Raw genomic sequence first — 12,339 nt, forward strand, 5'->3', positions numbered from 1 at the left:
GTCCGCGCCAACTTGGCTTCTTCCAAAAGGCAGCCAGGAATGAGCATTTTCTGCTTTGAGCAGACTTTGCGTTTAGGATGGTCTTTATTTGGGTGGAAGAACTTGGAAGTCTAGGCGTTTTAAATGGTGATATAGGCAACATAGCTATGTATCTATAGATAGATATTATATATATATATATATAGAGAGATAATATATATATTATAGATAGATAGATTATATATATATACACATATATATGAGAGAGAGATTATATATATATATATATATATATATATATGGATAGATAGATAGATAGATAGATATACATATATTATAGGTAGGTAGATAGATAGATAATATATATATATTATAGGTAGATAGATATATAATAGATAGATAATATATATATTATAGCTATAGATAATATTTATAGATTATATATATATATATATATATATATTATAGATAGATAGATAGAAAATATATTTTATATTATAATATATTTATAATCTTATATTTATTTATGGTATTTATACTCAGTTCTTACAGAGCGGCTTACAGACAGTGCCCTGCCCTCAAGCTTACAATTTCAATATACATATGTGTGTGTGTAATATATATATATATAGTTATAGTTATAGTTATTTATTTATTATTTATGCTATTTATACCCTGCTCTCCATCCCGAAAGACTCTCAGAACAGCTTACGCATAGTTATTCTAACAGTTCCCTGCCCTCAGGTTTACAATCTAAATAATATATATATATACTGTATATATATATAGTTTTGCTAGTCCTATCGAACGCAGCATTCATAACGCACACAGCACATGAAATCCATAAGACTCTTAACACACAAACACCTTCGAAACGTACGTAATTAATTCCAACGTTACTATTTCGTCGTCTGCAATTTACAAACTCTCTCCGCAATCAGCTCTTAGGTCCAAAACACACGGCAGAAATAACCCAGTTTGAGACCGCTTCAACTGCCCTGGCTCAGTGCTAGGGCATTCTGGGAACTGTAGTTTTGTGAGACATTGAGCCTTTTGTGTCAGAGAGCTCTGGTGCCACAATAAACTACAATTCCCTGGATTCCCTAGCATTGAGCCAGGGCAGTTAAAGCGGTCTCAAACTGGGTCATTTCTGCCGTGTGTTTTGGACCTGTGCTGATGTTGTTGTGTGCACTCAAGTCGTTGGCGATCTAATTGTGGGGTTCCTTTCCTTTCCTATCCCTATCTTCCTTTCTTTCCCTCTTTTCCTTCCTTCCTTCCTTCCTTCTTCCTTTTTACCCTCCCTCCTTTCCCCTCCTATCCTCTCTCCCTTCCTTATTGCTTCTCTTCTTTCCAAAGAAGCCTTCAAGTGGACTCTAGACGTTGAAAAAGGAGAGAAGAAGAAAAGAAAAGTGATCCATTCATTTTTAACATCCTTGCTTACCTTCTGTCCCCCTTTCCCTGCATTGCTCTTCCCATTTGCTCATTGACTGATCCTGGAATGAGTTGCTGTTTGTTCTTCCTATTGTAGGCAGGTACACACACACAGCAGCATTTTAACCTCCTACAAGAAGATTGGGATATCTCTATTTACAGGGCAGCTGCTTCCCCTGCGCTAGCAACAGTCCCAGCCATCTTAGACAAATGTAGGACAGTGACATGGCCTTCGTCTTCCACATTTGCACTCCACTCCTTTTAGGTTGCCTTTCAGTCAGAGGAGGCTTCCTTTGGAAGACGCCTATTATATCTTCTGGTTCTCACATAAGTGATTTGCATCAATTATCCCATCCCTTAGCCAGGGAGCTTTGGTGTGTTGCATGCTAGGATGTTCCCACCTCCATCGCTGGAAAAGGGAACATTGGTTCTTACCTGTTAAAGGTAAAGGTAGTTTAAGACGCCAGTTCTGATGATTGAAAGATCGGCAGGTTGGCAGTTCGAGGCCTGGTTGCCATATGATGGGGTGAGCTCTTATCACTAGTCCCAACTTCTGCCAACCCAGGAGTTTCAAAGCATTGAAATGTAAGTAGATAGATAGGGAGTCATGCTGGCCAAATGACCACCAGAGCAGACAACGCTGGCTCTTTGGCTTAATAACGGAGATGAGCACCAGACCCTGCAGTCAGTTACGACTAGACATTCATGTCAAGGCACTACCTTTAACAGGTAAGAACCTATATTCCTTCTCCAGTGATGGAGGTGGGAACATCCTAGCATGGGATGTGCCAAAGCTCCCTGACTAAAGGATGAGAGAATGGATGTATATCACTTATGTGAGAGCTAGAAGATATAATATGCGTCTTCCAAAGGAAGCCTCTTAAGGCATTGGTAAATTTCAGCAACAGATCATTTGCAGCAAAGTGTGAGAAACGGGAGACCGGCCAATCCTTCCCAAACACGTTATCATCGTAGTAAAAGGTGGGAAAGAGTCTTCATCTAAAGCAGTGGTCGAACTGTGCCTTTAAGGGATTTTGGACTTCAGCTCCCAGAATCCCAGACGGTTGTCCAACAGGGCTGAGGCTTCTGGGAGCGGAAGTCCAAAATCTCTTAAAGGGCACAGTTTGGAGACCACTGATCTAAAGTAACATAAATAGGTTTACTTACATATCTTGTGCATAACTCATACACAGGCACAGCTTTATGGTACAGATGAAATAAAGGTAAGTTCCACATGGCCCTAAGTAGAATCTATCCTTTCCGGTCTCAAGCTATATTGCATTTCTTAATGCAGGCATATTGCTGCAGCCCAGTACTGAAAGTCTGTGTTTCTCCTATCTTTCTTTGCCATCCTTCCAAGGCTTACGCTGCTACCAAATTTCCAGCTTGACAGAGGACAAGGAGGAAAGGGGTGCTGGAGAGGCACCAAAAGACTTCGCATAAAGGATCTTCATTGCCTGAGGCTTTGTTAGCTGAGGTATGAAAATTTCAAGCTGATATGCCTGCCCCAGGTAGTCACCATTATATAGTTGGCCCTCCACATTTGTGGATTTGACTTTTGTGGATTTGATTATTTGTGGTTTGGAATAATATGCTCTCTCTAGGAATCTCTAGGTCCTCCAGCGCAACTCTGCCAGAAGTTGACCATAGAGTTGTGCTGGAGAGCATAGAGAAAACACCTCTCAAGGCTTTTGTAGGTCCTCCAACCTTGGGGCTCATGTGTGGAAAAAGCTTATAAATTAAGTGAACTTATTTGTACATGGCTGTGAAAACGACTGCTTCCCTTCAATCAGTGCCATGCATCCCGCAAGAGCACCGTTCCGAGGGAGTGCGTCTTCCCACGCTCCCTGTGATGGAGGCCACACAGCTGAGAAACCGGCATACGCCAGAGGAAGGTCCTTCCTTTCAGCTGAGAGGATGCAAGCAGAATGGGAGATGGCACAGCTGGCACCAGGACGCGGGCAGCAGGTAAATGGGCAGCCTTTGCAACAACAATCCATGGCACACATGGCACTACTCCTTGTTCTTTTGGTACAGATTGTTTCTCAGGCCACATTTGATTGGATGCTTCTACACTATAATTGAATATAGAAAGATTTGTTGTTTTGAGTGAGCTGATATTTGCAGCTATTGCTCAAGGAACACTTATTATTCATGAAACAAAAGTACATTGAAAGAATGGAAAACTCTGTGACCGTTGTTTCCGTACTTTCCTTTTCTATAAATTGCCATTTTCATTTTTTAAAAACTTCTTATGGAGTATCTGGATACTTTGTTCTCAGCTTCTATGGCATTTTGTGGAAATCGGCTGCATTTGTAGTATTTTTCTGCTGGTCTTAAGGTAAGCTTTAACTACAGAATGCTTTTTTAAAATTATGAAATGATACTTCAGGGTAAAGAGAGCGGGGGAAAGGGGTAATGAAAGCCTCCCTGCATCCTAGAACAGAAACTAGCTTTGGGACCATTGTGAGACATTATTCAAGGAACATTTAAACGACTGATTATCAATAGGCCTCCAGCTAAGATAAAGAAGAAATAAAATAGAATCATAGAGTTGAAATGACAACAGACTTTCAAGCCAAATTGTCTGGGACCTTTGCTAAATGGGACCAATTTTTGAGTTGTCCCCTTAAAAGGAGTTGGGGTTATTGTCGCATGCCAAATCTGTTTGCACTCTGCTTCCTTACCCATCGCCTTCAAGGGACCCTATTGTAAGAGCAGCCCAGATTTGCAACTTCTGTAACCATGTAACAGAATATAAAGTTTGCCTCTGTTAAAAAAAACTGACCAGATTTTAAATCCTCGTTCAAACAGGGACAAATATTTTTAAAATAGTTGGGATTTCTAATGGCATTTTGTGAATCAATTTGTGGTGTTTCTTTAAAACATTAAATTTTAAAAAAATTTAAATTAATAATTCTAAATGCGTCTAGAAATCTTTGGATGAACGTGGCTAGAAAACCGTTATCTGAAGTTTAGGAAATGAATTGCTTATGGAAGAAAACTTTTGATTGGGCAGAAAGTACAATCCTTTCACTAGATAGAAAAATACTTTGCAACTTTACAGAGCTGGAAAACATTACATTTTCTTCTTTTGCAAAATTCTGTTTCAGTTTTCCAGAATACGTTTCTCTCATTATCAATTGTGAAATAGTTTGGGTAATAACTTATTATCTTTTCTACTTTAGGACCCCACCATTACTGCTCCAACCCTGTCCTCCATGTTCAGGGGACTTGGTTTTGAGACTTCCCCCAGGCCTCCTTTGGGTAAGTTAGTCCTGCCGTATGTAAACTTCTTTCTTATGCTGCAGTCATATTTCTCTTTGGGCATTATCTAAAGCTGCATGAAGAACTTACTTTCTCTGCCTTTTAAAAACCTTGTTGTTTAGGTCGAGGAATTATGGGCAACATGAACACCAAAGCGGTCTTAACAGCACAAGGTACACATGTACAGTTGGGAGCAGGTCCATCTGGAGACAGCAAGGTGGAGAGGGGACTTTTGGGTCGTGGCATGTGAGTGAACTGATTCTGTGGTGAACTAATGCACTGCTTTCCCACTTGGATCCCACACAAGGTTCTGAAAGGCTAGTCTAGACTGCCACTTGAGCCTTTGTGATATATTCTTTTAAGCCGTCTTATAATAATAATAATAATAATAATAATAATAATAAATAATTGGTCATTCCAAGCCTTTGGAGCCGTAGCAGAAAAAGACTTCCGGGAAGTCACTGCCAATTTGGTCTTTTTTGGTTGTAAAAGATTTTTCCCGGAGAAACGGAGTGTATGGGAAGGATTATATGGGAGGAGGCATTCCTTCAAGTAGACTGGACCCAGGCCATGTAGGGCTTTGTAGGCAATAACCAACACCTTGTACTGACCCCGGAAGCTAATAGGCAGCCAGTGTAATGACTTTAGAATAGGTGTAATTCGGTCAAACCTAGATTTTCCAGTGACCAGTCTGGCTGCCATGTTTTGTATCAGTTGAAGCTTCTGGACATGGCACAAGGGTTGCCCCATGTAGAGCGCATTACAGAAATCGAGACGAGAGGTTACCAGGGCATGTACAACTGTTTCTAGGTCCCGCTGCTCCTGGTAGGGGCGCAACTGGTGTATCAGCCGAAGCTGATAGCAGGAGCTCCTGGCTGTTGCGTCAGTCTGAGAGGACAGATGAAGTGACGAATCCAGGAGCCCCCCGAAGCTGTGGACGCAGTCCTTCAGGGGAAATGTGACCCCCATCTAGGACTGGCGAACATATCTCCATACCCAGGTTGGGGTTACCTATCACGAGTACCTCCGTTTTGTTTGGATTCAACTGAAGTGTATTTTCCCTCACCCAATCCATTACCAACCTCAGGCAGTCATTCAGAGGAGAGATGCCTTCCTTGGTCACTGAAACAGTCCGAGACGTAGAGAAATAGATTTGGGTGTCATCAAGAATTTTGTTGCCATTGCCCTGGTAAGAGTTCCAGAGCTGGCAGCGCTCTCCACAGCTACATCCTCTGTAGATATGGTGCAAGCTGTTTTCCCCTGTGGCTAGATTCAGGATTTCTGCCCAAGAGAAGCTTCCACATCTCTCATCTCATTCTGCCTTCTTTCTGTCCACATCTTACCCATGTCCATGGCATAGACTTAATGTCCAAAGAGCACTGACAGTTTTTATCAGACTAAGCAGATTCTTAAGAAGATCTGAAACCCTCTTTGTGCCCTTCCTTTGCACATCTGAAGGAAAGAAGGCATCTCTCTCTGCTTTAACCAAGTGGCTAAAGCTTATATTTATATGGCATATAAATCCCTGGGTTTTCCCAAACCCCAGGGGTAACTGCTCACTACTGTATTTGCAGCAACTACTTTACCCCTGCCTCTCTAGAGGAGATTTGGCAAGCTAGTGTCTAGGCCACCTTTACCAAGTGCTAGAAGATAAACAAATATGCTTCTGTAAGAGCTTGCATTTGGCAAGGTGTCCTCCAACAGGTGGGACCCACTTAAACCATTGCCACCCCCCAATTTCTCTGAGCTTTAGTAAATCCCATTCATTACTACTTCTCCACTGACAGAATGGTACATTGGGACATACTATGTGGGTCCATTCATACCCATAGAGAAGACATCCAGAGTCTACTTTATATAGCACATATGGAACAGCTGTGTATGACAAACTAGGGTGAGACTCTGTACTGCATTTGAAGAAGTGGGTTTAGATCCCTGAAAGCTCCTGCTAAAATAAAAACCATTTTGTCTTTAAGGTGCTGCCATATCCTCTTTTAACTTCCACTCCCTTCCTCCTTTTTAGGATGAGAAAAATCCAAAAGGTATATAGTTATCTTTATTATTGCTGGGAATTGGAATGTGAATTATTTTCATTAAAACAACATACTGCATAGGAAAAAGTTACTGTCATAAGTTACTTAGGGTCTCAGCTTTGCTTTAAAAGCTACCTCCTATACCATGTAGAAACTGTTACGGAAAATAGATTTTCCATTTGGTTTACATGTGACTTCATTAAATTATATTCAGAGTTCCTTCTCGTAAAGAAGGTGAAATGGCTTTCCCGGGACTTGGAAGAGCAGTTATGGGCCGTGGCAAAATCCGGGCAGATATTTCTACCTCTGTCTCAGAAGTTCTGCAGTCAGCAGCATTGGAACAGCCCAATCCAGAAATTCCTTCAGCAGTTTTCAATGAGCATTTAGAGAAAAGGTATGTGAGAGTGGATGACTTTTAAGGATTCATGATTCTTCATTTCAGTAGATTCTTTGTCTTTGATATCAGGGTATTGATAGTAGAAATGTATATTCAAGGGCTTTATAAGCCACTTTTTTGAGGGCTGTGCCTTTCCAAAAGCAATGATAAATACACGAATAGTAAAATACAAGAAAATAATATCTGTGCAGTACAAAAGGAAAAAAGCTGGTAAAAGCCATTGTTCTTTAGTTTATGAGCCATTTGCAGATTGGCCAGAAGAAGCTTTCAATCACAGCTCTACTTGGAGGGCATTCAGAAGCAGAGGAGCTGCCATTGAGAAGGCGAGATTACTTCTACATAAATATTCATAGGATTGGGCTGCATGGTTGATTTATTACTGTGTCTGTCTCTTGAATTAAGTCTTGGAAAATTATTTCAAGAATGCTTTTATCCCTTTCAGGGAACCCTTACTGAAGCAAGGCACAAAAGGAATAACAGTTCCATTGGCACTGAACGTAATTAAAATCCACTGTCAAAATGATGCTGTGTATCAATATCATGTGACATTCAGGTAGTAGTGCTTGGGTTTTACATTCTCAGCTGTTGCTAGGTTCCATTTTAATGATTTGAGGGGGGGCAGGGGTAGTGGGTTTAATAGCTAAGATAGGCATAACCAATTAGTGTCTCTTTTGAACATGCATACTAAGTTACTGATCTAAATTTCATTGCTCGTCCCCAGTAGAGTAGACCCAAGTGAATGAGTGGTATATACACAAGTGTTAACTTACAAAGTACTTTGCTGGTCCTATATAACTATTAATTTATTTTTGCACTTTTATATTGTTTTCCAGCCCTAATGTGGAATGCAAGAATATGCGGTTTGGGATGATGAAGGAACATAAGTCTGTAACAGGAGATGTTACTGCATTTGATGGTTCTATTCTCTACTTACCTGTTAAGTTGCCTCAGGTAAAGCTTGATAAAGCTACTGGAGAATTTTTTAAAACAACAGGGCAAACAGACCAGAAGTAAGCGTTGCGTTGGGAGTGGCGTTTAAGATTGGCATTTAGACGCTGCATGGTCTGATGATGCCTCCATGCTGCCAGTAAGCTGCACAGCTGACTGCATTTGCAGCAGCTTTACAGTGTTTTGGCAGCGCAGCATTTTACCGCTTCTTTTTGGGCCAGAAAAATGCTGGATGGGGGCCGCGGTATGCGATTCTTTAGGTCTGTTTGTTTTGGCCCAAAGTTTATTGAAATGTTGTGTTTTAGTCCATCCTTACCCATCTAAATTTCCATTTATGATTTTGCTGTGTAGAGTTATAGTACACAAGAAACCTGTTTTTTGGTGGAGTGTCTCATGTAATTTTTTACAATGTAGAAATGAGAAAATTACATAGGTATCGCTTAGTCTATTATTATTATTAACCTTTATTTATGAAGCGCTGTAAATTTACACAGCGCTGTACATGCAAACTTTTTAGTTAGACGGTTCCCTGCCCTCGGGCTTACAATCTAAAAAGACATGACACAGAAGGAGAAGGGAGTGTCAGGTTGCTAATAGTCTGTCAGGTTGCTAATAGTGAGTGTATAAGACTGCTAAAGAAAAGTTAATATGCTGTAACAGTTACAATAACTAACAGTATAGCCAGGTTTCCAAACAGCTAAATAAATAGTTATAATTGGCTGTTATTTACTGAAGACATTTCTGATTCAGGTATATCTGATGCATCCCTGAATGGGTAGCAGAGCTCAAGACCAAGATCACCAACTCTTTAGTTGTGAAGAGTCAGTGACATTCCATGGTGCAAGGTCTCTGCAAACATTAGAAATAAGTCATCTTTAAGAAGACAAGCTGTTGTTCTTAGAGTCGTACAATGCAAAAGAATAGACAATTTCCATATTGAAAACAAGATGTACCAGGACTAAATATTGAACAATTGCCTTGTATTTGTCTCAGTGTTCTTGAACTTACCTTTCCCTGCTTGTAGGACAGCATGGAAATAAGTGATTTGAAGCAAGAGAGCAAAATGAAAAGCAAGAGAAGGGTTGAGATTGAAATGTATCACATTATGCTGAAAAATAAAATAATCTTTTGCTGAAAATAACTTTCAGTAGGCTCCTCGGATCAAACATTGATCAGAGTGGAAATCAGAAGAAGACTAGGAATGGGAAAGGCAGCCATGAAAGAACTAGATAAGATCCTAAAGTATAAAGATACACAAATGAGCACAAAAGTTAGCTTCGTCCAAGCTATTATATTCCGCATCACCATGTACAAATGTGAGAGCTGGACAGTAAAGAAATCCAACAGAAAGAAAACCAACTCATTTGTGAGAAGAGTACCAAGGATACCCTGGACAGCTAAAAAGACACATAAATGGATCATTGAACAGAGTAAACCTGAAGGTTCCCTGGGAGCCAAGATGACGAAACTAAAACTGTCGTACTTCGGCCACATCATGAGAAGGCATGACTCACTAGAAAAGGTGATAATGCTAGGGAAGGTAGATGGCAGTAGAAAGAGAGGAAAACCTCATGCCAGATTGATGGACTCAATCAGAGAACAACAGGTCTTGAATCTATAAGACTTCAGCAGAGTAGTGGAGAATAGGGGGCTTGGATGCATCTCATCCATAAGGTTGTCATGAATCAGGGCCAACTCAAGGGCAGTTAACAACAACAACACAGATGCTGGGAGTGATGAGAATGGGTGGTCTTTTTCTGTGTTCATTTGTCTTTCCCTTATAAAGAAACTTCCCTTTGTTTTGGTTTTCTGTCATACATGATGCTAGGCCAGAAGATGGGTTGATGTGTTTGTGCTGTGTGATAAAAATTTGTTTTCTTTTGCTTTAGACTGTCGATCTGAAGTGTCAAAGAAGGACAGATGGAGTGGAGGTTACTGTAAAGATTCAGATGACCAAAATCCTAGAACCTAGCTCAGACTTGTGCATTCCATTTTATAACGTTGTTTTCAGAAGGTAAGTGTAAAACCTAGAGTTTTCTCCTCTTTTAGAAATAATTGTTTTAAAAATACAAGATTTGTAACGCAAAGATACATTTTATATATATATTAAAGATTGCATTTGTGACTTTTGATGATATAAATTGAAGTTGTTTTTCTGTGTAATACAAAAGGACAGAAACATATTACTTGAGAGGTTGAACATCGTAAAGTTGCAAGTGAGATGATCAGGATGCCAGTTTGGGGAAATCTTTTCCAGTCAAGCAGAGAAATATAATTTGAGGTTCCTAATCTAATGTACTGTTGAAGGACATTAGGGGAAAAGTGTTGCTGTTTAGAAAAGATAATGAAAATTTATTTCTGTTGAAATTATATAAAATTATATAAATATAGGTATCTTTTGTCAATATTCAAAATTGGTTCATATAAATTAATGCTAATTTTAAAGTAGAATTCATTTCCTTTTTTTAAAGTGTCTTAACTGTCTTGAGTTTCTGTTCTAGGGTTATGAGAATTTTAGATATGAAGCTGGTTGGAAGGAATTTCTTTGACCCAACAAGTGCAACTATACTACAGCAGTATAGGTTGGTATTTGCCTTTGTGTCTTCCTTGTTTGTAACCAGACATCCCAACATTTCAGTAAATCATTATTGTTCCTCAACATGCCTGACTCATCCCAATTTCTGATTTTACTTAGAGAATCTCTGACATTAACTCTAGAATTGAAGGAGATATACCTTGCTGCTGCTTTTAGTTTTTCAGTTCATGTTTCACTGCCCATCACAGTCTCTGTTACAAACTTACATTGATTTCACATAGGAGAAAAATGCATACTTTGTGAAGCCTGTATATGATTGCATTATTATTTTTGCTGTGCTTTTGATGTACAGATACTCCTGGGTTTCAATAAAATTCACACAGAAAAAAATATTTGCTATTTTGCACATATGCATCAGTAATATGGAGAAGATATAGCATAATTGTATATTTTCTTGTGTAGTGTAGTGGTTTGAGTATTGGACTACAACTCTGGAGACCAGGATACAATTCCATGTTTGGGCATAGAAATCCATTGGGTGACCTTGGGCAAGTCACACACTATCAGCCTCAGAGGAAGGCAAAGGCAAATGTCCTCTGAACATATCTTGCCAAGGAAACCTCATAATAGGTTCACTTTAGGACCACCATAAGTCAGAAACAACTTGAAGGCCGCAGCAATAACAAGAATAGTATCTAAGCAATAAGGAGACTGTCTGCAAGAGCATTCTGTTCTTCAGTATCTTATTTCGGACACCTTCCTTTTTTGAGGGTAAAGCTTTCCTGTGAAAGCTTCCTCTGAGATGGATAGTTGGATATTGGATTTCAACTGAGATTTTATTCTTCAGATGTTTTAGCTGCTTCAAGCATAGATTTGGATGGCTGGTCCCAAACGTCTAGGAACTTCAGAATAATTTTATCCTGGGAATGATGTTCTGGTTAAGTATTTGTAATAGCAGAAATATTGCTAGTTATTTAAATTCATGTATGTTTAATACATTTCAAAGAAACTTAGGCCTGTTACAGACTGCCAAAATAAAGCTGCTTCGGGTCTCTTTGGAGGTATGCTATTTAAATGATGCATGCATCCTAAGAATCCGGAAGCTGCGCCAAAAGCTGCACTCCGGTGCTTAGGAATGGAGTGTGGCTTTGGTGCGACCTCCGGACTCTTAGGACCCATGCATCATTTAAATAGCATACCTCCAAAGAGACCCGAAGCAGCTTTATTTTGGCAGTCTGTAAGAGGCCTCAGCGAATAGTTAAAAGCTGGCTTCGGTAAACATTATAATTGTAAATGTAAACATCTTGGCAGTCTTTACGTTGACTGCATCTTCGGATAATATAAGAGTTGATAGCATCGCTTCCAAGGAACCTGGAAAATACTGTTTCCTGCAACATATTATTTTCCTCCACATAGGTTGCAAATATGGCCTGGCTACTCAACCGGTATCCGGAGGACAGATGGAGGGTTGTTTCTTTTGGCAGATGTCGTTCACAAGGTTATTAGGAATGATTCTGTCCTGGATTTGATGTGAGTAAGAAATTCTGGGGAGTATTTTCAGTAGACTTGGGAAGTATTGCAGAAAGTATATAAAGAGGAAACCGAGAACTGGTCTTTTTACAGTAAAACAAAACCAGTTCCAATGACCTTCTGTTACTGCTCTGTTCAGATTTCTCCCACTGGAGCAGAATTTCTCTGCCAGTGCTCCTTGAGACGTTTCTAGGGATTGAGTGGCAGGTTGTGGCTTG

General features: G+C 39.8%; 1 protein-coding gene across 2 annotated transcripts in view; it reads left to right on the top strand.

Annotated features, from left to right (window-relative positions):
• Positions 1–12,339, top strand: part of PIWIL2 (piwi like RNA-mediated gene silencing 2) — a 31,240-nt gene that overhangs the window by 2,294 nt on the left and 16,607 nt on the right. For both annotated transcript variants that reach the window (XM_089537339.1, XM_089537338.1), the window contains exons 3-12: positions 2,771–2,887; positions 3,204–3,378; positions 4,599–4,677; positions 4,800–4,923; positions 6,925–7,104; positions 7,550–7,660; positions 7,941–8,058; positions 9,945–10,069; positions 10,557–10,637; positions 12,008–12,121. In XM_089537339.1, coding sequence (XP_089393465.1) covers positions 3,208–3,378; positions 4,599–4,677; positions 4,800–4,923; positions 6,925–7,104; positions 7,550–7,660; positions 7,941–8,058; positions 9,945–10,069; positions 10,557–10,637; positions 12,008–12,121 — 1,103 coding nt within the window. In that variant the 5' untranslated portion in view covers positions 2,771–2,887; positions 3,204–3,207. The remainder of the gene's footprint in view (positions 1–2,770; positions 2,888–3,203; positions 3,379–4,598; positions 4,678–4,799; positions 4,924–6,924; positions 7,105–7,549; positions 7,661–7,940; positions 8,059–9,944; positions 10,070–10,556; positions 10,638–12,007; positions 12,122–12,339) is intronic.

This window comes from Sceloporus occidentalis, unplaced genomic scaffold (genome assembly GCF_023333645.1).
Source record: "Sceloporus occidentalis isolate IW3139 unplaced genomic scaffold, rSceOcc1.0.p SCAF_9, whole genome shotgun sequence".
Taxonomy (NCBI): domain Eukaryota; kingdom Metazoa; phylum Chordata; class Lepidosauria; order Squamata; family Phrynosomatidae; genus Sceloporus; species Sceloporus occidentalis.